General features: G+C 46.1%; 1 protein-coding gene across 2 annotated transcripts in view; it reads right to left on the bottom strand.

Annotated features, from left to right (window-relative positions):
* The window catches only part of PRMT3 (protein arginine methyltransferase 3), a 115,445-nt gene extending 87,849 nt beyond the window's left edge, over positions 1-27,596 (bottom strand). The window contains exons 1-7 of one of the 2 annotated variants that reach the window (XM_029060113.1): positions 27,536-27,596; positions 16,601-16,739; positions 13,226-13,308; positions 10,980-11,029; positions 7,718-7,820; positions 7,016-7,175; positions 4,458-4,602 (exon numbers count right to left, since the gene is read on the bottom strand). In XM_029060113.1, coding sequence (XP_028915946.1) covers positions 4,458-4,602; positions 7,016-7,175; positions 7,718-7,820; positions 10,980-11,029; positions 13,226-13,308; positions 16,601-16,707 — 648 coding nt within the window. In that variant the 5' untranslated portion in view covers positions 16,708-16,739; positions 27,536-27,596. Of the gene's footprint in view, positions 1-4,457; positions 4,603-7,015; positions 7,176-7,717; positions 7,821-10,979; positions 11,030-13,225; positions 13,309-16,600; positions 16,740-18,982; positions 19,084-27,535 lie in introns of those variants that run through there. The other variant, XM_029060112.1, reaches the window with a different exon arrangement.
* Between the last annotated feature and the right edge of the window lie 18 nt (positions 27,597-27,614).

Genomic DNA, 27,614 nt, shown 5'->3' with positions numbered 1-27,614 from the left:
CTGAAGGGAGGGGGAGAGGACAGGGGCGGAGATGTAGATCTGCGTGTCATCTGCGTAGAGATGGTAGTCAAAGCCGTGAGAGCGGATGATTTCACCAAGGGAGTGAGTGTAAATGGAGAACAGAAGAGGGCCAAGAACTGACCCTTGAGGAACTCCAACAGTTAAAGGATGGGAGGGGGAGGAGGCTCCAGCGTAGGAGACCGAGAATGATCGGCCAGAGAGGTAAGAGGAGACCCAGGAGAGGACAGAGTCCGTGAAGCCAAGGTGAGATAAGGTATGGAGGAGGAGGGGATGGTCGACAGTGTCAAAGGCAGCAGAGAGGTCAAGGAGGATCAGAATGGAGTAGGAGCCATTGGATTTGGCAAGAAGGAGGTCATGGGTGACCTTAGAGAGAGCAGTCTCGGTAGAGTGGAGGGGACGGAAGCCAGATTGGAGGGGGTCTAGGAGAGAATGGGAGTTAAGGAATTCTAGGCATCGATTGTAGACGACTCGTTCTAGGATTTTGGAAAGGAAGGGTAGTAGGGAGATAGGACGATAACTGGAGGGGGAAGTGGGGTCAAGAGCGGGTTTTTTTAGGATGGGGGAGACGTGGGCGTGTTTGAAGGCAGAGGGGAAGGAGCCCTTGGAGATTGAGTGGTTAAAAATAGAAGTTAAGGAAGGGAGGAGGGCAGGGGCGATGGTTTTAAGAAGGTGAGAGGGAATGGGGTCCGAGGCGCAGGTGGAGGGGGTGGCACTTGCGAGGAGGGAGGAGATCTCCTCTGAGGATACTGCAGGGAAGGATGGGAAAGTAGGGGAGGGGGTTGTTGGAGGGGAGGGGAGAGGCGGAGGGGTGACTTTGGGGAGCTCAGACCTGATCGTGCTGATTTTCGTGAGGAAATAGGTGGCCAGATCATTGGGGGTGAGAGATGGGGGAGGGGGAGGAACAGGGGGCCTAAGGAGAGAGTTAAAGGTCCGGAACAATCGGCGGGGGTGACGGGCATGGGTGTCGATGAGGGAGGAAAAGAAGCTTTGCCTGGCGGAGGAGAGGGCAGAGTTAAGGCAGGAAAGGATAAATTTGAAGTGTGTGAGGTCGGCTTGGTGCTTGGACTTTCGCCAGCAGCGCTCAGCAGCTCGAGCATAGGAGCGTAGGAGGCGGACGGAGGAGGTGATCCAGGGCTGTGGGTTAGTGGAGCGAGAGCGGCGGAGGGAAAGGGGGGCGAGAGAGTCGAGATGAGTAGAGAGGGTGGAGTTGAGAGCGGAGACCCGCTCGTCGAGAGTGGGAAGAGAGGACAGGGCGGCAAGGTGAGGAGAGATGCTATTGGAAAGACGGATGGGATCGAGAGAGCGGAGGTCTCTGTGGGGCAGTAGCGAAGATTTGCAGGGGGAGGGAGTGTGAGAGATGAGGCAGGTGAGAAGGTTATGGTCAGAGAGAGGGATTTCAGAGTTGGTGAGGGAGGAGATAGTGCAGCGGTAGGAGATGACGAGATCGAGGGTGTGACCGAGTCGGTGAGTGGGCGCGGTATGGTGGAGGAGGAGGTCGGCAGAGTCGAGGAGGGATAGCAGGCGGGCGGCAGAGGAGTCGTCGGGTACATCCGTATGGATGTTGAAGTCTCCAAGGATCAGAGTGGGCAGAGAGAAGGAGAGAAGGAAGGTGAGAAAGGGGTCAAGGTGGTTGAAGAAGTCGGAGGTGGGACCGGGAGGGCGGTAGATGATGGCGACAAGTAACTGGAGTGGGTGGTAGAGGCGAATGATATGGGCTTCGAAGGAGGGGAAGGAGAGGGAGGGGGGAGGAGGGATAGTGCGGAAGCGGCAACGGGGCGAGAGGAGGAAGCCGACGCCTCCTCCCTTACCGGTGAGTCTGGGGGAGTGGGAAAAGGAGAGGCCTCCGCTGGAGAGAGCGGCGGCGGAGACCGTGTCTTCGGGAGAGAGCCACGTTTCCGAAAGGGCGAGGAGGAGGAGAGAGCGGCAGAGGAAAAGGTCATGGATGAAAGGTAGCTTGCCTGTAATAGAGCGGGGGTTCCAGAGGCCACACTTGAAAGTAGCTGTGGGTGCAAGGGGAGGAGGGGGGGAAGGGTGGGGGGAGGGGAGGGTTTGGATGGGAAGGAGGTGGCGGGGCCCTGGACGAGGAGAGGGGGATGAGGGGTGGCGGTGAGACAAGAGGACTGGGATGGGGCATGGGTGGGGAAGAGAGAAGGGGGGAGGGGGTGAAGAGGGGGTTTGGTGGGGGGAAGAGTAGGGGGAGGGGGAAGAGGGGTAGCGCTGGTAAAGTGGGGTTCTAGGGCGGGAGAGAGGAGGGGGGGAGGAGACAGAGGAGAGAGCGGGAAAGAGCTGAGCGAGAGAGGGGAAGGGGAAGGGGAGGATAGGAAGGGGCGGGAGGGGGGAGGGGGGGAGGAGGGACATGGCGAGGCCAGAGAGGTGGGTGTCAGCACTGACAACAATAAACAGTAATAAACGAAATCGGTAATATAGCAACATGATACAATATGATACAATACAGTAGTGCTAATATAGCAACATGATACAGTATGATACAATATAGTCGTGTTAATAAAAGGGATGATGATCAGGGTCGGGGGTAGACTCGATTAAGGGGCGACCTGATCAAATTCAAAGTCTGACGACAATAAACAATAAAAAGCGAGATCGCTAATATAGCAACATGCTACAGTAAGGCACACTACAATAGTGTTAATAAGCAGGCGATGACCAGGGTCGGGGGACGAGCCGACCCTACCCAATCAGACTCAAAGTCAAGCGGCCAGCGGCCGAGAGAGTCCCAGAGCTCATGACCAAATAACCCTGTGTCGGCAGGGGGGCCCTGAGGTTGTCGCGGTGGGTGGCGGCCGTAGGCGGTGGCTAAGGTAAGGTAACATGGTGAGAACAAGGACATCGTCGCCTGGGGCGGGGGCGGGAGAGATGAATCACCTCAAGAGGGAAGAGGGAGTGAGGCCTTTGCCAGGCACTGTTCTAAGAGCTGATGTAGATAAAAGATAATCGGGTTGGAAACAGTCCTTGTCCCACATAGGGCACTCAATCTTAATCCCCATTTTACTGATGAGGTAACTGAAAAATTAAGTGACTTGCCCAAGGTCACACAGCAGACAAGTGGCACATCTGGGATTAGAACCTAAATCCTTCTGACTCCCAGGTCCATGCTCTATCCACTAAGCCACACTGCTTCACCTCTATTTCCGAGATGGTCCATCTTCCTATTCCATACAAACAAAACACAGAATTTAGAGCCTCAAAGACACATATTTAGAAGGTGCTAATATAGTACGTAGCAGGAATTTGAAGATCTTCTTTGGCCTTTTTAGGCATTCTCCACCTAGAGTAATAATGTTGGTATTTGTTAAGCGCTTACTATGTGCCGAGCACTGTTCTAAGCGCTGGGGTAGACATAGGAGAATCAGGTTGTCCCACGTGGGGCTCACAGTCTTAATCCCCATTTTACAGATGAGGGAACTGAGGCATAGAGTAGTTAAGTGACTTGCCCACAGTCACACAGCCAACAAGTGGCAGAGCTGGGATTCGAACTCATGAGCCCTGACTCCAAAGCCCATGCTCTTTCCACTGAGCCACGCTGCTGTATTTGCTTTAGGAAGTTCCACATCTCAACTTCAAATCCTAATCTGGAAAATGACTCAAAAGTTACACATTGTCTTTAAATTTAACTATTTTATTAACTGAAAGCACTATTTTTTCCTGTCAAAAGAAACTTATCTTTTAAGAAGCAATTCATCTCTTAGACAAACCTTTTGAAAAAGTAAAGTGTCTCTTCAAATCACGAAGTGAAACCGTGTCTCCAAAGAGGTGAATTAGTACTTAGAGAGACATCCTAAATTCTCAACAGTTCTTATAACCCAAATTTTTGAATTTAAGAATGATTTCAACTCTACCAGTGAACACAATGCTACCTTCTGCTATTCCAGAGCAACACTGTAGCACGCTGACAAAGGGCAAAGCATTGAGAAGAATGTTGTAGAAAGCAGGAGATGATGTGGGGAAAACTAGACTTGAAAAAAGTGAATAGTTAAGCATTAAAATTATAGTTTAGATTTCAAATAACTGTTCCTCCTTAAAACTGACACTAGGAGCATTTCCGAAGGTTGATAAAATAATACGTTAGTCCGCAAAGCTGGTACAAATACTAAAAAACTTTTTAATCCGGGCTACATTTAAAACGTACATTTTAGTAATACTGCAAAAATTCAACTGCTAATCTTTTTATGAAGAAATAATCCACTTGTTAAAATTCAGTTTTACAAAAAGTGCCTGATTTTATACAAAGGCTTAAGGGCACCTTCACAGTGATTTTTAATGCTTCTGTGGGATTTTCTTTCTGAAGACAAGCATCAAAGGGGTTAAAAATGCAGCTATCCTGCAGCATACTTATTGGGAAACTGCCTGTTTTGTTCTGTTTTGTTTTTTTTTAAATCCCTCTCACAAATTTTGCGCATTTGTGCTCTTTTTCTAACCTTTAGCATCTCTTCGTGTATCCCATAATGCCCATATGAGCTGAAGTAAACACCATCTTCATCCTCCTGGAGATCCGCAATGGCACTGGAGGAAGACGAGCTGGTTCTGACATCTGCGTTCATCACAAAATCCTGTGCAAACTGTCTGTAATCAATTTGAAACATACCCTTGAGACAGGCTTACTGGACCATGAAAAGGGAAAGGAAAGGTGGGGAGGGTAGTAGTCGGGGCGGGGGGGAGAGAAGGGAAGGAGGTGGAGAGATGGGAAACAGTTTGGGCTTTGTAAACTGTAAAATCACATTAAACCTTGAGCGACTGAAAGCTCCCCCTAACGGCCCACCAGCACTAACACAGCAACCTACTGTCTGTGCTGAAGGAATTTCACCTGTGATCCACCAAAGTTAAAACTTCAAGATCTGCCAACTGCACAATGATGGCCCTTTCTTATTATTTACCTGGAGGAATTAAATCCTCTTTTTCTTCATATTTTTATTTTACTCTCTTCTAGCCAATGGGAACAATTTGGTAAATTTTCCATCTGCCTACATGTTAAGTGTGAATACTCTCATTTTTTACATATTTTAAACTAAAATTCTTTTTAGGGCCAAAAATATATTGGAATTTGAGGTACATGAATGACACCAGATGACATGCGCATATATTTCCCATAGTTATTTTGAAGTACAACTACAAGTCCAGTGGCAGAAACTCAGTTCACATGTCATGTACACAATAAGAGAGAGAAAAAGCACTGGAGTCTAATTCATTCAATCGTATTTATTGAGCGCTTACTGTGTGCAAAGCACTGTAGTAAGTGCTTGGGAGAGTACAATACAACATAGCCCCTGCCCATAACGAGTTCAAAGTCTAATCAATCAGTCCCAAGATATAAACTTAAAAAGTAAAATAAGCAGCAAAAATTAGAGCCAACTAAGTATTAATGGGACAAACAAAACCCAATTTTTCATTCCACAGTACGTTTAACTGAACTTCCAAGCGAAACAGTTCATTCTAGACAAAATGAAAAATTAAATCAGAATCACACTGCATACAAACTTAGAGCTCCAGATTTCTAACTCAACATAGAATATTCAAATATATGTAAATCCCACCTTACTGCCCAACTGAACTTCGGGGATTTTTTTTTACTCCAACCAATCAGTAAATAGAATTTGAGCTCTTATTTCTGCAGAGGACGTTATTAAGTGCTTGAAGGGATATGGTAAGGTTGATAGGCATGATCCCTGGCTTCAAGGAGTTTATTTAGTAAGCAAAAGCTATGCCCCATACGAACTGTTTTTAGTTACTTTATTTTACATCACTGTTGCTTTGCATTACTACCTTTGTGAATTTATTATTGCTTGGGTTTTCACTGTTACTACTCTGTGTGTTTGTTTAGCCCCAATTTGATTTTGAGCCCCTTGTGGGGTCTTGTTTGTTTACACTGTAAAGAACTAATTTAAGTTTGAGCTTAAGATGTGCCAGAATATCTAACCCTAATTGGTAAAATTTAAAATTAACCAAAGTGAAAACTAAGAAAAATAATTATCTAACAGCATAAAGGTCTTTATAAAATTATAAAATATTCTGTCAGAATAGTTTACAAATGCCATTTCAAACAAAAATGATGAAATGGCTTTAAGATTCAAAATCAGAATTCTGAGAAATATTACAAAGAACTCCTTACTATCAAAAGTTTCTGATATATCATAAGAAAGGTCTTCTCAAAAGTGAAAAACAGATTTTTAGGTACCTTCCAAAAACAGATAAATGATCCGCCTTTTAAAATGATCTTACTGGCTCCACTTTAATAATCTCGGCTCCATTTTGGAGTCCGTGGGTCCAATCCTAAACACAAGTTAAAGACTCCCATCTTGTGGGGAAAGACCTTGAAGCTTCAGGATTTTCTCCAAGAGCTTCTTAGAGGAGTGCAGGCCCTGAGGTAATTTACGCAGTGAAGAGATCCACTAGGTGATGGCGGCCTGAGGGTTTTTAAAGGGCAAAGTTCCATCCTTAAACCTCTCTTTCTCTCCCCTAAGCGACTGCCACCATGACTCCTCTTTTACTCCCTTCCGAGGGGAATTTTGGACAAGCTCTTCCCCACAAGGAGGGATGTTGCCCTGTGGCACACTATCAAGAAGATTTGTTGTGTGGGGAGCAGGAGGGTGGCTTTACAGAACCTCCAATACACAATTACCCTGACCATTTACCCGATATAGTAGCATCTTTAGAGTCCCACATAGTAACAATAATAATAATAATAATTACTGTGGTATTGAATAAGCATAGAGGGTGGGGAAGTTGAGGGTACATGCTCTAATTCTCATCTCTACAGCAGTCACAGGTGGAAGGCAAAGTCCCACATTTCTCTAAAAATACCTGCCAAATGATACACCATTCTTACAGTACAATTGCAGAACTTGGCTTTGCACCAACCTAAGAACAAGTGAAATGATTGAAGAGGTTCAGTCATGGGTCTTTGCTCCCCTGCTCACAATGACCCCAAGACATTTTTACAAGACTTATTATTAGGAAGTCCTCTTAATTAATAAATTACTTCATTCTCTGTAGATCTTCCCGTGCTCTGGCTAATGCAGCTTCAGCAGCCTGTGCTCTGGCTTCCGTGTGTTTCAATCTTTCCAGAACTGATGTGTTGTCACTGAGGCCATTTGGATATGAACACGGGACAGCCACTGGTTCATAAAGATCTTCTACATCTTAAAAAACAAAACAAAACTATTCCATATTTAGGGAGGTGCTGAAATCAAAGGTTAATTACATTGTTACAATGTGCCGGTACAAGCGTTTCCTGAACATGTTTATTTCATTATAATATCCCCTAGAACTAGGAATTAAAGTGAAGTGACTAAGAGCAGAAAGAAATCACACACACAGAATATTTTAATGGTCTTATATGAATTCACTATTCCTAAAACAGCAATCAGTTGCTATGTTTTCAGATATCTTTTTCAATACCAGCTTGTTATACACAGTACGTATTTGTACTGTGCTTTACTAATATCTGACTTCCTCTAATTTCTTGTTTTTAAACCCCCCTGAAAAGCTTGCTATCCTAGGCTTGAGTCTATAGAGCTTGAGAAATCTGCCCAAGAGACTATTACTGTATAAAATCAATCAATGTACTGAGCACTTACTATATGCAGAGCATTGCATTTAGCGCTTAGGAGAGTACCAGAGACATGGTAAGAAGATCCCTACATTTTAGGAGCTTACAACCAATATTTAAATTCCATCTTACCAAACTGAAGCAAAAGGTCATCTTCTAATACTGGTTTCAGATATTCATCTTTCTCCCAAGGCATTGGGTTGCATAGGGAATTCATATATGCCACAGTTGGGTTCTAGATTGAAAAATAATGTGTTAAACTTACAACTCCTGAATTTGTGACGATGGGGCATTAGACAAAGAAACAGAGACACAGGTTGGTACACACAAACTGTATTTCTGGTTACTACTTTCACTTCTCAATGATGCCAGACTAAACACTGGAAATTAAGTTACTGCCTTTTCTTCTACCCAACCAGCCACACTTGATTTTGACTGACTGTTTCTCTCCTCTGCTCAGGGGAGACACGCTCATGTCTTCCCTAGTCCAATAAACCATCCCTTGACCCCACAGCTCCATCCGGTTATCACCCATGCGTCTGTTATACTGAACTCTCCGAAGTGCTTAGTACAGTGCCCTGCACACAGTAAGCTCTCAATAAATACAATAGACTTACTGACTCCCACCATTCCACTCCAAACTCCTTAAGCAACTTGTATACACCCACTGTCTCCACTTCCTCTCCTCCAATTCTCTCCTTGACTCCCTCCAACCTAGCTTCTGCCCCTTCACTCCATTGAGACTGCCCTCTCAAAGATCACCAATGACCACCTCCCTTGCCAAATTCAACAGCCTCTTACTCCATCCTACTCCTCCTTGACATCTCAGTTGCCTGTTGACCAGCCCCTTTTCCTGAAAAATTACCCAACCTTGGCTTCACTGGCACTGTAGTTCCCCTCTCTGGCCACTCATTCCCAATCCTTTCACAAGCTGCTCCCTCTGCCTCCCACTCCCTACCTGTGGGAGTCCCTCAAGGCTCAGTGCTGGGTCCCCTTCTATTCTACATGTACATCCACTCCCTTGGAGAATTCATTCACTGTCATGGCTTCAACCACCATCTCTATGCAGATGATTCCCAAATCTACATTTCCTTCTCTGCAGTCTCACATTTACTTCTGCCTTCAAGGCCTCTCTACTCACTGTCACCTCAAACTTAACATGTCCAAAACAGAACTCCTTATCTTCCCATCCAAACCCTGCCATTCTCCTGACTTCCCCATTACAGTGGACAGCAGCATTTTCCTCCCTCTCTCACAAACCCGTAATTTTGGCATCACCCTTGACTCATCTCTCTCATTCAGTCTGTCACTCAATCCTGTCAGTTGAACCTTCACAACATCGCTAAAATCCATTTTTTCCTCACCATCTAAACTACCACATTAAACCAAGCACTTATCCGATGCCACCTTGATTACTGGATCAGACTCTTTCACTGACCTCTTTGCCTCCAGTCTGTACTTCTCTCTGCTGCTCAGATTATTTTCTACAAAAACGTTCAGGCCATGTTTCCCCACTCCTCAAGAACTTCCAACGGTTGCCCTTCCACCTTCACAACAAAAGATTGACCAATTGCTTTAAAGCTCTTGATCACCTTGCCCCTCCTCCCTTACCTTCTACTACAATCTAGCCCACACACTCCCTCATTTAATGCCAACCTATTTTTTTTTTATCTTGTCTATCCCACTGCCAACCTCTCATCCATGTCCTGTCTCTGGCCTGGATTACCCTCCCTCTTTGTATCTGACAAACGATCACTCTCTCCACCTTCAAAGCCTTATTAAAAGCACATTTCCTCCAAGAGGTGCTCTCTAAACCCTCCTTTCCTCTTCTCCCATTCATTCCCTTCTGCATCATGCTTGCTCTTAGATTTTTAGCCTTAATTCACCTCTCTCTCAGCCCCAAAGCACTTAAGCATATATCTACAATTTACTATTGATATTGACGTCTGCATCCCCCTCTAGACTGTAAGCTTGTTGTGGGCAGGGAATATGTCTATCAACTCTGTTATATTGTATTTTTCAAGCACTTAGTACAGTGCTCTGCACCCAGTAAGCACTCAAGAAATATGGTTGTTTCTAATTTCCTTGCTAAGCTTTCTGCTGCTCAAGTACAATCAGTCATTAGTATCTGAGCACCTGCTCTTTAGAGTACTGTATTAAGTACTTAGAAGAGTACAATAGCTAGTAGACATGATCTTTGCCCTCAAAGAGTTTATAATCTAAAGGGGGAAAGAAACTAAAATAAATGATAGGTAGGGAGAAGATTTAAGAGATTTTAAAAATATATACATTAATTGCTAAGGAGGAGAGAAGGGGTGAGTAACCAAGTGTTTATAGGTGATGTGAAGTGTTGAAGAGACAGTGGGAGGAGAAATATTATCAATCAATCAATTATATTTACTGAGCACTTACTGTATGCATGGCACTGTATTAAGTGCTTGGGAGAATACTATATAACACAATTGGTAGACTTATTCCCTGCCCATATTAATCAGGAAAGCCTTCTTGAGGAATATGTGATATTAGAAGAGCCTTGAAGATGGGGAGAGCAGAGGATGTGAAGGGGGAGAGAGTTCCAGGGCGTAGGAAGGGCATGAGCAGAACAAGATTTTCAGGAAAGTTGCTCAGCAGGGCTTCACTTTTTTTCTTACTTCTACCTTACAGAAAGGCATGGTGTACATTCCTAACATTAAGGTGCCTTTGCATATAAAAATACTGATCCCAGAAAAGTTCTGAGAAGATAAATGTATTCAGCATTTAAGTATCCCCTTAATCACTAGCCCTTCCCCACTGCATTACTGTTCCAATATTAGAATCTGGTCTAAAATATTTTCCTTTCTTTAAAATTCAGGGGGATGTGCATTTTTCTAAATTTGATATGTGCCTTTATACTTTTGCTTGGCAAAAAATAAATTGGGACAATAAGCTAGCCTAGAAACTGGTCTGGTTGCAATTGCACTGCTCTGGGAACCTGAATATCCAGGTTCTAGTCTCAGTTCTGCTTGCTGAGGACATACCACCAGTGGTGAAGGTTTCTGAGCAAAAAAAAACATCTAGGGAGTTCTGCGAGGGGGACAGGCCCAGCAGGAATGAGTGCTCGGTACACAGCGCACAATACAACACTGAATGAATCAAGGAGTCCTGAAAAATAGCTGATCAACAGGAACAGGCATAGATCCCCATGGCTACCAAGGCAACTGCCTCTGCATTTGGGTCATGGTACTATGTGGAACATCATCAATGCTAATGCTGCATTCACCTTGGTCAAAAATGGATCCTGCACATAAAAACACTTTTAAGTAAACTTTTCTATGCCGTGGCACCCTGCCAGTCTCTTCCCTCATTCCCAATGTGGGAATCCATTGTCTTCATCATGGATATGTTAGCAACTTACCTTAAGCCTAATGAAATTTATTAGCTTAATGTATCCATAAAATTCAAGCCCTAGAGGAAAAACAAAAACAAAACAGTTAAGCAGAGTCACAAACTCTAACTTCAAGCCAATTTAAAAAGGGACCTGTTGAGTAACAAAACTTTTCTTCAAGTGATATATAATTTCAAACAATTTACCTATATGGCATTCTATAATTTAGATAATACACTTAAGCTTGTAAACTTTCTGGCCTTTGCAATGTACTGTGGTTAATCACTGTTGCTTACCTACAGTGACTGCAGTCTGAGAATATAAAGGTAATTAGCAGATTCCCTATTTCCTAAACAAGTACATTTCAATTCTCCATTTGCTATCCTGACTTAATTCATGTTGATTTAAGAGCTTTTTTTTTAAAAAAACCCCACCATATATGCATCTTTCATTAGCAAATCACTTATCTCTCCTCCCCTCAATTTTAAACATCTTCCCCAAATTCAGCCATATAAAAATCTCACTTCTGGACATCACCTGAAAATTCCCAAGAAATTTAGAAGTTTAAAATGACTATGAAACATAACTACAATCTAACTATAGTACAAATCCTTCTGTGGATTCTCCACCATATATGCATCTTTCATTAGCAAATCACTTATCTCTCCTCCCCTCAATTTTAAACATCTTCCCCAAATTCAGCCATATAAAAATCTCACTTCTGGACATCACCTGAAAATTCCCAAGAAATTTAGAAGTTTAAAATGACTATGAAACATAACTACAATCTAACTATAGTATGAATCCTTCTGTGGATTCTCTGCCCACAACAAGGCAGGGATTGTCTCTCTTGCTGCATTGTATTTTTCAAGCACTTAGTACAATGCTCTGCACACAGTACTAATACAACTGAATGATCTTACAGTCTAGAGGAGGAGCAGATATCAACATAAATTATGGGTATGTACATAAATGCTACGGGGTTGGAAAAGGGGATGAACAAAGAGAGCAAGTCAGGTGATTCAAATGGCAATGGGAAAAGAGGAACTAAGGGCTTAGTCAGGGAAGGCATCTAGGAGGAGATATGCCTTCAGTACAGTTTTGAAGATGGGAAGAGTAACTGTCAGATAGGAAAATTGAGGGTGTTTCAGGCTAGAGGTGGCAAGATAGAGGAGACTGAGGTGCAGTGATTAGGTCAATAGAGGAGTGAGGTATGCAGGCTGGGTTGTAGTAGAACAACAGTGAGGTGAGGTAGGAAGGGGCAAGGTGATTAATTGTTTTAAAAAATATGGTAAAGAGTTTCTGTTTGATGCGGAGGTGGAAAGCAATCAACCACTAGAGGTTCCTGAGAAATGGGGAAAGATGGATTGAACGCTTTTACAGAAAAACGATCCAGCAGCAGAATGGACCGGGAAGGACAGGAGACAGGGAGGTCAGCAAGGAGGCTGATACAGTAATCACGGCAGGATGTGATAAGTGTTTGCGTTTATGTGATAGCAGTTTGGGTGAAGAGGAAAGGATGGATTTTAGAGATCTTATGTTATTCATGTACTCCACTAATTTATCCTGCTTTCATTATTTCCCTCTTGTTCGGCTACCATCCAGCCTTTCCCCATCATTTCAGTTCCAGCTCCCTTAACAGACTAAGGTCCCCTTTCACAGTTTCTGTTTACCCTACCAATAAGCCTAACATTATATTAATATGATTTTCTGGTCCTCTAGAGGCAGGCAAAATTCCAAGTTGAAACTGAGCTAAAGAGTAAGTATTATCTGCTTCCTCCCCAGGAATCCCAAACACGGATTTCCCCATTTCAGATGATAAAGTGAAGGAACACTTTTTTATTTATAATATTTTCACTCTACTGCAGGATTTAGCCCTTGGATTTAAGTATCAAGAAGGGATTCCCTACATTGGAAAGACATTTGGTGAATTTTTGTAGCCAAAATTTTGATTTTAAATTATTAGAACTTGAATTCAAAGATCATGTACCCAAAAAACCTTTTGTAGTCATTCATTCAATTGTATTTATTGAACCTTTACTGTGTGCACAGCACTGCACTAAGCACTTGAGAAAGTACAATACAACAATAAACAGTAACAATCCCTGCCCACAACGAGCTCACAGTCTAGAGTGGGGGAGACAGACATGCAACAGCACAAACCTTAAGGAGGTCTAACTGCACATTTCTTAAATAAAAGATAAAGCTGTATCAAAATTCAAATGTTCATCCTAGATTAATTTTATTATTAAAATATCTACTCAAAAAATACTTACCATGCTTATGGACCATGTTGGCAATATTAAACTGATGCTCAGAAGTGCAGTGAGAAAACGTTTCTTCAGCAGAAGTAAATACTCTGAAAAAATCAAACAAGTGTTTCATAGCACACTCCCCAAGTATAATGTAAATAGTGAATATTAAGATTGCATTCATAGATGATCTTGTGACCTAAGATGGCCTAGTGATTCTAACTAGAAGGGAACTCTATCCCTCTTTTTGAAAAATCCTCCTATTCTTATCGCCACTAGACCTCCAGGCTGCCTCTAACCCTGTGGACCACTCCTTTATTCTGGAAACACTATCTATTCTTGGTTTTATTAGCTCATTGTGGGAGAACATGCCTACCAACTCTGCCTAAGCACATAGTACAGTGCTCTAAACACAATAAGGGCTCAAAAAATACCATTAATGGATTTTACTGATAGTTCTCTTTTGGTTCTCCTCTTTCCTCCCTAGCTGCTCCTTAGCCAGCTCCTCTTCCACCCTTCACCCCTAAGTGTTGGAGTTCAAGGCTCTTTTCTTACTTTACATTCACTCCCTCAGGGAACTCATCCATTCCCTTAGCTTTAGCTATCACTCCTATGTGGATGATTCCCAAATCTCTCTAAGTAACCCTGACAGTTCATCTCCAATACGATTTCACATTTCCTCTTGCCTCCAGAACATCTCTTCATGGATGAACTGCCCACACCTCAAGCTCAATATGCCTAAAACCAAACTCCTATCTTCTCTTTCAAATCCTCTCCATTATCTAACTCTCCCATGACAACTGACACCACCATCCTTCCAGTCTCTGAAGCTTATAACCTGGGCTTTATCTTTAACTCCACTCTCTCTTTCAACTTCCAGGCAGTCTCTCGCATAATCCTCATGCCGACATACTTATTCACAGTGATTTTATGTTCTTCATTTTTTTCCTTTAGTAAGATTCTTAGAAGTAGGGATTATACACGTTTAAAGGTTATCCCAGAGCCTATTATAGAATTAGGGACCCTGTGGAATATTTGTGTAATGGTGACAGTAGTATATGAAGGCTAAAACTTTACAGAGCAGTCCATATGTCGAATAATGGCTCAGGGACATTTTAAGATGTTTTACACACAACTTTAGATTTTCAAAAATGCTTTACTAATTAAATTAGTCTTTAAAACATCTTTCGGTTGGCACTTACACTGATTTGTTAGATACTGTATCTCAGTATTCAATACATATTCCGATAGGATGACAAATGCTAGTTTTTATTCACAGAGATATGTACCTTTCCAAGATACATTACAAATGAGGACACTCAGAAATGAAGACATGACACATCTGCCCCATGACAAGGCTGGATGTCAAAATGAGAGAACTTCTGTTTCTCAATTAAGCCTTCAGAGCTCTAGGAAATATGAATGCCATACCACTAATGCTAACCTTCTCACTGTACATTGATCTCATCTATCTTGCCTCTGACCTCTGTCCACATACTGTCGCTGCCCTGGAATGCCCTCACTCCTCAAATCCAACAATTAGTCTCCCCCACGTTCAAAGCCTTATTAAAGGCACATCTCCTCCAAGAAGCCTTCCCTGATGAAGTCCTCCTTTTCTCTTATCCCACTCCCTCTGAGTCACTCTCAGTTGCTCCCTTCATTCACCCTCCTCCTCTCCCCTCAGCACTCATGTTCATGTCTGTAATTTATTTATTTAATGTCTGCCTTCCCCTCAAAAATGTAAGCTCATTGTGGGCAGGGAATATATCTGTTTATCATTATATTCTTCACTCTCAAGCACTAAGTACAGTGTTTTACACAAAAATGCCTGACATTCCCTCCAATATTAGGTCTCTGATAGTAACATCAAACAAACACATACATATTGTTAGTACCAACCAAATTTGGTACTAACTCGACTCAAGAGCAGAACAGTTGTCTTTTATTTCTAGTTTAGGTTTTTAAGTACCTAGCATAATGCTCTGACACTGTATATACTTAAATACTTTTGATGACAATGATACATCTTCAAAGTCAGAGATATAACTTTTGGTATGAAATCAGAATTTGCTCAACGAGGCTAAAATGTGTGACTTGCCCACTAGGATAACTAAATGTTTAATGCCATTAATATCAGAGCAGGAATAAGGATGCTGGGATCCTAGAAGCAGGAATGGATTGAGTTCCCACTGAAAGTGGGGTGAATGGAGTTTGAGAAATTATTTTACTATCACGTCGTTGCTTTAATTGGCACACTTGGCATCCACATTTACTCAGAGTGTTCACTCAGTAATAATAGTAATAATAATGATGGTATTTGTTAAGCACTTGCTTTATGCCAAGCACTGTTCTAAGCGCTGGGGTAGATATAAGGTAATCAGGTTGTCCCGTGTGGGGCTAACAGTCTTCATCCCCATCTTACAGATGAGGTAAGAGCCACAGAAAATTTAGTGGCTTGCCCAAGGTCACAGAGCAGTAGTGAAACCTCAGCCAGGAGTGCCACTCTTGGGGTGAAAGTTCGTTTGGCCCCATTAAAGGATTTGGCAGGTGGATTTCCATCAGTAGCTTCAGGAAGAAGGAGTCACTGAAATGGAATGACAGGCCAACAGTCATGAGAAACCTTTGAGATGATGGAGAAACATTTCCAACCAATAATTTGAAGAGTTTTCCACATAGCCTCACACCAGGACCAATAAGTTTAAGAGTAAAATTTGGGGATCCAAAAGGAGCTTGTGATATCAAGTCTCGCACTGAATTTTCATTCAGTTCCTGCCCTGCGGGGTGCATCCAAATGGATTCCTAATAATCAATAGTATAAGTGGGTCCTTTCACGAACACCCAAAAATTGGAGTGCAGGGGTTCCAATCATGCCTCTTCCAGTTCCCCACGTGTGACTGGCAGGCTGACCCCCTAACCTAAAACTAGGAGAAAAGATCAGTACTGAGATCTCTGCAGCCATTTGATACCTTTTCAACTTCGTTACCTCACACCAGAGCACCCTAGGAACACAAGCACCATCATCCTGCAGGAACTTTCAGTTCCAACAGTGGCTTAGAGTCATTCTTCAAGAGTGGTTTGGAATCAGCCGGGGGAGTATTTACTGAGCGGTTCCTGTGTGTGGAGCCCTGTGCTCAGATCTTGGGAGAACACAATGACAGTCAGTAAGCACTAACCCTGCCTTCAAGAAACTTCCAGTCTGGCAGGGTCCCGTGAGGACTGTTTTCAGTTACTTGGTTTTCACTGTTGCCTTGCATTACTGGTTTTGTTATTTATGACTGTTTTGCTTTACACTGTTGCTGTTCCATGTATTTGTTTATCACACTTGACTGTGAGCCCCCTGTGGGCCTAGTTTGTTTACCTTGTAACTAATCCCAATAATCCTACTACCAGCTCACCAACCTGTCACAGAATAGGCAAGGGGTCTGCAGCTTCTCATGGGGCGGCAGCTCGGCGTCCTCCTCATCATCCCAGGCGGTCTCATCTCCGCTATCCGACAAGCCGGGCATCTCCTTGTCATCCTCACACTTGGCCCTGCCGCCTGACACATCCACAGGGAAGGTCAGAGGTGGCCCCAAACCTCCATCCACGTCTACACCCCCTTGGCCAGGGCTAAAATGGGTGCCGCAATAGGCTTCCCCGGGGCAGGGGCTGGGGAGAGGAAGGAGTTAGAGGTCGTGGGTTCTAATCACAGCTCCACTGCTTGTCAGCTGTGTGACTTTGGGAAAGTCACTTAACTTCTCTGGGCCTCAATATCCTCATCTGTAAAATGGGGATTAAGACTGTGAGCCCCACGTGGGACAATCTGATTACCCTGTCTACCCCAGTGCTTAGAACAGTGCTTGGCACATAGTAAGCATTTAAATACCATAATAATAACAATTATTATTATTATTAGGGCAGGGGCTGGGGAGGCGGGGCAGACCAGGAAGGGCTGGGTGGGGTAATAATAATAATGTTGGTATTTGTTAAGCGCTTACTATGTGCCGAGCACTGTTCTAAGCGCTGGGGTAGACAGAGGGGAATCAGGTTGTCCCACATGGGGCTCACAGTCTTAATCCCCATTTTACAGATGAGGGAACTGAGGCACAGAGAAGTTAAGTGACTTGCCCACAGTCACACAGCCGACAAGTGGCAGAGCTGGGATTCGAACTCATGAGCCCTGACTCCAAAGCCCATGCTCTTTCCACTGAGCCACGCTGCTTCTCACTGGGGTAGGTAGTAGGGGCAGGGAGTTAGAGGTCATAGGTTCTAATCTCCGCTCCGCTGCTTGTCAACTGTGTGACTTTAGGAAATTCACTTAACTTTTAAGTGACTCAGTTAGCTCATCTGTAAAATGGGGATTAAGACTGTGAGCTCCAAGTGGAACAACCTGATTACCCTGTATCTACCCCAGCGATTAGAACAGTGCTTGGCACATAGTAAGCACTTAACAAATACCATTATTATTATTATTATTAGGGCAAGGGCTGGGAGGTGGGGCAGGCCAGAGGAGGGGCTGGGTGGGGCAGGGCATGGGCTGAATGGGGTAGGCGGGGTAGGGGATTGGCAGGGGCTGGATGGGGTAAGGGCTGGGTGGAGTAGGACAGGGTAGGACTTGGTGGGGTAGGGCATGGCCTGAATGGGGTGGGATGGGTAGGGGCTGGGTAAGGCAAGGCAGAGGCTGGGTGTAATAGGGCAGGGACAGAGCAGAGGTTAGGTGGAATAGGACAGGGGCTGGGTAGGGCAGGACAGAGGCTGGGTGGAATAGGACAGGGACAGGGCAGAGTCTGGGTGGAATAAGACAGGGGCTGGATAAGGCAGGGCAATGGCTGGGTGGAATAAGACAGGGCAGAGTCTGGGTGCAATAGGGCAGGGGCTGGGTAGGGCAGGGGACAGTCTGGGTGGAATAGGGCAGGGGCTGGGTAGGGCAAGGGAGAGGCTGGGTGCAATAGGGTAGGGGCTGGGTAGGGCAGGGTATAGGGGCTGGGTAGGGCAGGGTATAGTCTGGGTGGAATAAGGCAGGGGCTGGTAGGACAGGACAGGGGCTGGGTAGGGCAGGGCAGAGTCAGGATGGAATAGGGCAGGGGCTAGGTAGGGCAGGGTACAGTCTAGGTGGAATAGGGCAGGGGCTGGTAGGACAGGACAGGGGCTGGGTAGGGCAGGGCAGAGTCAGGATGGAATAGGGCAGGGGCTAGGTAGGGCAGGGTATAGTCTAGGTGGAATAGGGCAGGGGCTGGTAGGACAGGACAGGGGCTGGGTAGGGCAGGGCAGACTCAGGATGGAATAGGGCAGGGGCTGGGTAGGGCAGGGTATAGTCTGGGTGGAATAAGGCAGGGGCTGGTAGGACAGGGCAGGGGCTGGGTAGGGCAGGGCAGAGTCAGGATGGAATAGGGCAGGGGCTGGGTAGGGCAGGGTATAGTCTAGGTGGAATAAGGCAGGGGCTGGTAGGACAGGACAGGGGCTGGGTAGGGCAGGGCAGAGTCAGGATGGAATAGGGCAGGGGCTGGGTAGGGCAGGGTATAGTCAGGATGGAATAGGGCAGGGGCTGGTAGGACAGGACAGGGGCTGGGTAGGGCAGGGCAGAGTCAGGATGGAATAGGGCAGGAGCTGGGTGGGCCAGGGTATACTGTGGGTGGAATAGGGCAGGGACTGGTAGGACAGGACAGGGGCTGGGCAGGACGTGCTGCTGTGGCCGAGGGTCTGGAGGAGGCAGGAGGCCGCGGAGGGAGACAGGGACGGGGGGGGGCAGAGGCAGCAGCAGGAGGAGGAGGAGGGAGAGGGCCGGCGGCAGACGGTACCCACCGGCGGCGCCCTTCAGGAGGGAGCACATGGTGGAGGCGGCAGAAGCCCGGGCGCACGAGGTCCCGGGACCCGCAGCCCGGAGGGGGCGAAGCCCTCGCCGCCGGCAGGAGGGGAGGGGCGGGGCGGGGAGGGGCGGGGCAGCCCACACACGCGCATGCGCCCTTTCTCCCCTCCTCCTCCTCCTCCCTCCCCCCATCCACACACTTCCGGGTTGGGGGGGGGGGCGAAGTCACGTGAACACTTTGCTGCAGCCCAAGCCCCGCCCCCCCCCCCCCCCCCCCCCCCCCCCCCCAGTTCTCCAAGAGGAATTCATTCAGTAGTCTTTATAATAATGTTGGTATTTGTTAAGCGCTGAGTAGAATAATGCAGGTATTAGGTTAAGCGCTTACTCTGTGCAGAGCACTGTTCGAAGCGCTGGGGGAGATCCAGGGTCATCAGGGTGTCCCACGGGAGGCTCCCAGTCTTCATCCCCATTTGACAGATGAGGGAAGTGAGGCACAGAGAATGTTGGTATTTGTTAAGCGCTTACTCTGTGCCGAGCACTGTTCTAAGCGCTGGGGGAGACATAGGGGAATCAGGTTGTCGCACGTGGGGCTCCCAGTCTTCATCCCCATTTTACAGATGAGGGAACTGAGGCACAGAGAATGTTGGTATTTGTTAAGCGCTTACTATGTGCCGAGCACTGTTCTAAGCGCTGGGGGAGACATAGGGGAATCAGGTTGTCCCACGTGGGGCTCCCAGTCTTCATCCCCATTTTACAGATGAGGGAACTGAGGCACAGAGAATGTTGGTATTTGTTAAGCGCTTACTCTGTGCCGAGCACTGTTGTAAGCGCTGGGGGAGACCCAGGGGAATCAGGTGGTCCCACGTGGGGCTCCCAGTCTTCATCCCCATTTGACAGATGAGGGAACTGAGGCCCAGAGAAGTGAAGTGACTTGCCCACAGTCACACAGCCGACACGTGGCGGAGCTGGGATTCGAACTCAGGAGCCCTGACTCCAAAGCCCGGGCTCTTTCCACTGAGCCACGCTGCTTCCCCAAGTGAAGTGACTTGCCCACAGTCACCCAGCTGACCAGTGGCAGAGCCGGGAGTCGAACTCATGACCTCTGACTCCCAAACCCAGGCTCTTTCCACTAAGCCACGCGTATGTGCAGAGCACTGTTCTAAGCGCTGGGGGAGATCCAGGGTCATCAGGTGGTCCCACGTGGGGCTCCCAGTCTTCATCCCCATTTGACAGATGAGGTCACTGAGGCCCAGAGGAGTGAAGTGACTTGCCCACAGTCACACAGCTGACCAGTGGCAGACCCGGGATTCGAACCCAGGACCTCTGACTCCAAAGCCCGTGCTCTTTCCACTGAGCCATGCTGCTTCTCCATGCTTAGTGAGCGCTTACTATGTGCAGAGCACTGGACTAAGCGCTTGGAATAGACAGATCAGTAACCGATACAGTCATTCATTCAATAGTATTTATTGAGCACTTACTATGTGCAGAGCACTGTGCTAAGCGCTTGGAATGGACAGAGCGGTAACAGATACAGTCATTCATTCACTAGTATTTATTGAGCGCTTACTATGTGCACATCACTGTACTAAGCGCTTGGAATGGACAGATCGGTAACAGATTGACAGTCATTCATTCATTCATTCATTCACTCACTAGTATTTAGTGAGTGCTTACTATGTGCAGAGCACTGTGCTAAGCGCTTGGAATAGACAGATCGGTAACAGATAGAGACAGTCATTCATTCATTCAATAGTATTTATTGAGCGCTTACTATGTGCAGAGCACTGGACTAAGCGCTTGGAATGGACAGATCAGTAACAGATAGAGACAGTCATGCATTCATTCATTCATTCATTCATTCATTCATTCAATAGTATTTATTGAGCGCTTACTGTGTGCAGAGCACTGGACTAAGCGCTTGGAATGGACAGATCGGTAGCAGATACAGTCATTCATTCATTCACTAGTATTTATTGAGCGCTTACTGTGTGCAGAGCACTGGACTAAGCGCTTGGAATGAACAGATCAGTAACAGATAGAGACAGTCATGCATTCATTCATTCATTCATTCATTCAATAGTATTTATTGAGCGCTTACTGTGTGCAGAGCACTGGACTAAGCGCTTGGAATGGACAGATCGGTAGCAGATACAGTCATTCATTCATTCACTAGTATTTATTGAGCACTTACTGTGTGCAGAGCACTGGACTAAGCACTTGGAATGGACAGATCGGTAACAGATAGAGACAGTCCCTGGTATTTGTGAAGCGCTTACTATAATGATGGCCTTTGTTAAGCGCTTACTAGGTGCCAAGCACTGTTCTAAACGCTGGGAGGGGGGATTCAAGGCAATCAGCTTGTCCCACGTGGGGCTCAAAGTCTTCATCCCCATTTTCCAAGCCCCGGCCCCTCCCGCTCCTTCCCCCCCCAGTTCTCTAATAAGAACAATAATGTTCGTTTTTCATTCATTAGATAGTATTTATTGAGCGCCGACTCTGTGCAGAGCACTGGACTAAGCGCTTGGAATGGACAGATCAGTAACAGATGAGATGGTCCCTGCCCTTTGACGGACTTACAGTCTAATCGATAATAATAATCATAGACTGATTAGATCATGGGTCTAAGAATAATGATGTTGGTATTTGTGAAGCGCTTACTAATAATGATGACCTTTGTTAAGCGCTTACTAGGTGCCAAGCACTGTTCTAAACGCTGGGAGGGGGGATACAAGGCGATCAGGTTGTCCCATGTAGAGCCCACATCTTCATCCCCATTTTCCAGATGAGGTCACTGAGGCCTAGAGAAGGAAGTGACTTGCCCAAAGTCACACAGCTGGCAAGGGCTGAACGGGGATTCGAACCCTTGACCTTTGACTCCCCAGCCCGGGCTCTTTCCACTGAAGCACGCTGTTTCTCTAAGTGCTTAGGATAGTGCTCTGCACAGAGTAAGTGCTCAATAGAGAAGCAGCGTGGTTCACTGGAAAGAGCCCGGGCTGGGGAGTCAGAGGTCATGGGTTCAAATCCCAGTTCTGCCGCTTGTCGGCTGTGTGACTTTGGGCAAGTCACTTCACTTCTCGGTGCCTCAGTGACCTCATCTGTAAAATGGGGATGAAGACTCTGAGCCCTAAGTGGAACAGCCTGATCACCTTGTATCCCCCACAAGCGCTTAGAACAGTGCTTTGCACATAGTAAGTGCTTAACAAATGCCATCACTTTGTAGAAGCAGCATGGCTCAGTGGGAAGAGCCCGGGCTTGGGAGTCAGAGGTCATGGGTTCTAATCCCGGCTCTGCCACTGGTCAGTTGGGTGACTGTGGGCAAGTCTTTTCACTTCTCTGTGCCTTAGTGACCTCATCTGTAAAATGGGGATTAACTGTGAGCCTCATGTGGGACAACCTGATGACCCTGTATCCACCCCAGCGCTTAAACAGTGCTCTGCACATAGTAAGTGCTTAACAAATACCAACATTATTATTATTATTATTAATAAATACTATTGAATGAATGGGGTAGATGCAAGATAATTGAATTGGACAGTCCCTGTCCCACAGTCTTTAATCCCCATCTTCCAGCTGTTTTGGGGGAGTTTTTAATGGTTTTTTTGAAGTGCTTACTATGTGCTAGGCCCTTTTCGATGCACTGAGATAGACTTATCAGCCTGACTTGCTCCCTTTGCTCTTCCCCATGGCACTTATGAACTTATCTGTAATTTTATTTATTTGTATTAATGTCTGCCTCCCCCTGTGTAGACCGTAAAATGAATGAATGAATCCATGAATATGAATGAATGCATAAATGCATAAATGAATGAGTTGGACGTGGGGCGCCAAACTAATTCTCTTCCCCTCTTCAAAACCCTACTTAAAGCTCACCTCCTCCAAGAGGCCTTCCCAGACTGAGCTCCCCTTTTCCCTCTGCTCCCTCTACCCGCCCCCCTTCACCTCTCCGCAGCTAAACCCTCTTCTCCCCCCTTTCCCTCTCCTCCTCCCCCTCTCCCTTCCCATCCCCTCAGCACTGTACTCGTCCGCTCAACTGTATATATCTTCATTACCCTATTCATTTTGTTAATGAGACCTTGATTCTATTATTTGCTATTGTTTTAATGAGATGTTTCTTCCCCTTGTTTCTATTTATTGCCATTGTTCTTGTCTGTCTCCCCCAATTAAGCCCATCAATGGGCAGGGACTGTCTTTTATCTGTTACCGATTTGTCCATTCCAAGCGCTTAGTACAGTGCTCTGCACACAGTAAGCGCTCAATAAATAGAGAAGCAGCGTGGCTCAGTGGAAAGAGCATGGGCTTTGGAGTCAGAGGTCATGAGTTCGAATCCCAGCTCTGCCACTTCTCAGCTGTGTGACTGTGGGCAAGTCACTTCACTTCTCTGGGCCTCAGTTACCCCCTCTGTAAAATGGGGATGAAGACTGTGAGCCCCATGTGGGACAACCTCAACCATGTGAGAAGCAGCGTGGCGCAGTGGAAAGAGCACGGGCTTTGGAGTCAGGGCTCATGAGTTCGAATCCCAGCTCTGCCACTTGTCAGCTGTGTGACTGTGGGCAAGTCACTTAACTTCTCTGTGCCTCAGTTCCCTCATCTGTAAAATGGGGATTAAGACTGTGAGCCCCACGTGGGACAACCTGATTCCCCTGTGTTTACCCCAGCGCTTAGAACAGTGCTCTGCACATAGTAAGCGCTTAACAAATTCCAACATTATTAAATACGAATGAATGAATGAATGAATGAATGAATGAATGAATGAATGAATGAATGAATGAATGAATGAATGAATGAATGAATGAATGAATGAGATGAGTGATGGGGCCGCGTCTCTAGCTGCATTTCTGAGCATGCGCTTTCGCGGCGGTTCCCTCCCAACCGCAGTGAGCCGCCTGGTGGACGACTTGCGGAACAGCAGGCGACAGCCCCCCTGCCTGGAGCGCTCGACCTAGTGACTCCCAGACCCGAGTTCTAATCGCCAGGCCTCAGTGTTTCTCCCATTTGAAGCATTTGGAAGTGACGACCCTGTTTCCCCGTGGCTGCACCAGACGAAATGCTCTCTCTGGAGAGGGGGGGATTCATTCATTCAATAATATTTATTGAGCGCCTACTAGGTCAGCTGGATGACTGTGGGCCAGTCACTTCCCTTCCTCTGTGCCTCAGTGACCTCATCTGTAAAATAGGTTTTAACTGTGAGCCTCACACGTGGGACAACTCAATTACCCTGTATCTACCCCAGCGCTTAGAACAGTGCGCTGCACAGCGTGGCTCAGTGGAAAGAGCAGCGGCTTAGGAGTCAGAGGTCATGGGTTCTAATCCCAGCTCCGCCACATGTCAGCTGTGTGACTTTGGGCAAGTCACTTAACTTCTCGGTGCCTCAGTTACCTCATCTGTAAAATGGGGATTAAGACTGTGAGTCTCACGTGGGACAACCTGATTACCCTGTATCTACCCTAGCGCTTAGAACAGTGCTCGGCACTTAGTAAGCGCTTAACAAATACCAACATTATTAAGCGCTTAACAAATACCAACATTTATTTTTATTTTATTTTACTAAGCGCTTGGAATGTACAATTCGGCAACAGATAGAGACCATCCCTGCCCATTGACGGGCTTACAGTCTAATCGGGGGAGACAGATGGGCAAAAACAAGACAACTTAATCACCATAATAATAATGTTGGTATTTGTTAAGTGCTTACTATGTGCAGAGCACTGTGCTAAGCGCTGGGGTTGACAGAGGAGAATCAGGTTGTCCCACGTGGGGCTCACAGTCTTAATCCCCATTTTACAGATGAGGGAACTGAGGCACAGAGAAGTTAAGTGACTTGCCCACAGTCACACAGCTGACAAGTGACAGAGCTGGGATTTGAACTCATGACCTCTGACTCCAAAGCCCATGCTCTTTCCACTGAGCCACGCCACCATAAACAGAAACAAGGGGATGGACACCTCATTAAAAAATAGAGTAATAAAAATATATACACATGAGCACAGTGCTGAGGGGAGGGGAGGGGAGAGGGGGAGGAGCAGAGGGAAAGGGGGGGAAGGGGAGCTTAGCTGATGCAAAGTGCAAGTGTAGGGTGGCCACTGCCGGAGGTGACAAGTCTCCTGCCTGCTCTCTTTGCGAGCCTGGCATGACTACAGGAGGGGGCTCCCCTGGGATGGGATTTAAGGGCCACCTCGGGACTTGTTGGGGTGATCCCACTCATCCTATCCCGACCGGATTACTGCATCAGCATCCTTTATGACCTCCCAACCTCTTGTCTCTCTCCACTTCAATCTAGACTTCACTCTGCTGCCCGGATTATCTTTCTACAGAAATGCTCTGGGCGTGTTACCCCCCTCCTCAAAAATCTGCCTATCAACCTCTGTATCAAGCAAAAACTCCTCACTATAGGCTTCAAAGCTCTCCACCTTGCCCCTTCCTACCTCACCTCCCTTCTCTCCTTCTACAACCCAGCTCGCACACTCCGCTCCTCTGGTGCTAACTTCATAGCCAGTGCCAGCCTGGGCCAGTTCAGCCAGCCAGCTATGGCCCGTCATCATCTCATCACCTTGAAGCCACTCAGACACCGAGTCTGCTACTTCCCGACCTCCAACCCACTTCGAGATCAGTGATTGGGCTGCCTCTGGGGAGAAGTGGCCTAGTGGATAGAGCATAGGCCTGGGCATCATAAGAACCTGGCTTCTAATCCCAGCTCCCCAATTTGTCTGCTGGATGAACCTTGGCCAAGACACTTTACTTCTCTGTACTTCAGTTACCTCACCTGCAAAATGGGGAGAAAGACCATGAGCCCCATATGGGACAAAGACTGTCTCCATCTGCTAAACTTGTATCTACCCCAATGCTTAGTACAGTACTTGGCACATAGTAAATGCTTAACAAATACCAGGAAAAAAAAGGTGCCCTGCTTGCTTCCTCTACTTCCTCATTCTCTCCTCTCACCCTTCTTTCTGTCCCACCCTTCTACGGACAGTGAGTACTCAGAGCACTTGTCAAGAGGGTGTCTCAGGGAGGAGTCCACTGGGCAATCAGGGAGAGGAGGTAGACCTCAGGGCTGAGCAGGGAGGGTGGGTCAAGTCTGAAGCATTTGTGCTGCACAAGCTGGTCATCCTTGTCAGCTGGTCAGAGAAGCAGCGTGGCTCACTGGAAAGAGCACGGGCTTTGGAGTCAGAGGTCATGGGTTCAAACCCCGGCTCTGCCACTTGCCAGCTGTGTGACTGTGGGCAAGTCACTTAACTTCTCGGTGCCTCAGTTCCCTCATCTGTAAAATGGGGATTAAGACTGTGAGCCCCATGTGGGACAACCTGATTCCCGTGTCTACCCCAGTGCTTAGAACAGTGCTCGGCACATAGTAAGCGCTTAACAAATACCAACATTAACATTAACATCCTGTCCTATGGAGAAGTAACACCAGGTGTGGAGAGGAAAGCAGAGAGGGATAGGGATCCTTCCTGGGGCTTTCTGACCTCTGCCTTAACAGTGGGACATTGGGAGAGGGCTGGGATGCATAGCCCTCAGCTCCTCATCTCTCATTTTCATTTTTGTCCCTGAATTATCCAACCCAACCCATGGTGTCATCCTGTTATGCTGCATACCTAATATAACATGTGTGACATCAAGGGTGTTCAAGCAAGATTTTTTTTTTTTTTACTTTCACCCCTGCACAAACTTGCCTGTATTTGAATAACTCAAGCCCCACCTCTCTGCAGCAGTGGAGAGCAAATGAAACCAGACTCCAGCCAGTGCCTCTCTTCAAATTGAAATTAGGTGACCCTAACTCCAGTGCATTACCAGGCAAAAATAATTTCACCTCAGTCACTTTAGGTTTTCTTGCTCAGGCATAAAAAGGACTTAAATGCCAGGAATTTTATCTAACCTTGGGGGAGGAGGTGTGTGTGTGGGGGGGGTGTGTGTAGAAACTATTGTAATTTCCCAAGTGCTTACTACAGTGTTTTGCACATGCTAATGCTCAATAAATACCACTGATTCATTGATTGAGCATCCCCAAAAAAGAGTGAGCTGGATCAAGCATTAAAATGCACTTTTGCTTCTCTAGCTAGTCCTTGGGGCCTAAATAAACACTAGAATTCTGCCATCAGGGACATGGATAATAGACTGATACATACTAATGTTTTTGTACTTTACTCTCCCAAGCATTTAATACAGTGTGCTCTGCCCACAGTAAGTGCTCAATAAATACCACGATGATTAGTAACTATTCTTTCTTTCTGTTCTCTCCTTCTCCTCATCTTTGCCTCCTACATCCTCTGCCCTTCTATTCCTTCTCCTGTTAACTTTGCACTGTGAAATGTTTTTAATTTGTAGTTCTCTGATATAAATCTTGGCTCTTTGGAAGGAAGGCACCAAAGATACTGAAACATTAATGCATTAATATATTTCAGTTAGTGGCTAGAATTTTTGACAAACTAAGAGATTGGAAAAGGCTCAGCTTCAACAGCAGCAAACTGAGTGGGAGGATCCTATCACAACTGAAAGATAAAATGTGAAAAGAAATGTAAACTGAGCCATTGCAGAGACACAAAGCAACATACCAGCAGGGAGTAATAAGTTCTCCAACAGCAGCAGCTTTGAATCTTCTTAAAAGTTTGTACCTAAGAGGATACAGTAGGT

The sequence above is a fragment of the Ornithorhynchus anatinus genome, chromosome 3, assembly GCF_004115215.2.
Source record: "Ornithorhynchus anatinus isolate Pmale09 chromosome 3, mOrnAna1.pri.v4, whole genome shotgun sequence".
In the NCBI taxonomy this organism is placed as follows: domain Eukaryota; kingdom Metazoa; phylum Chordata; class Mammalia; order Monotremata; family Ornithorhynchidae; genus Ornithorhynchus; species Ornithorhynchus anatinus.
The sequence above is the reverse complement of the archived record's forward strand: the minus strand, read 5'-3'. Positions and strand labels throughout refer to the sequence as shown.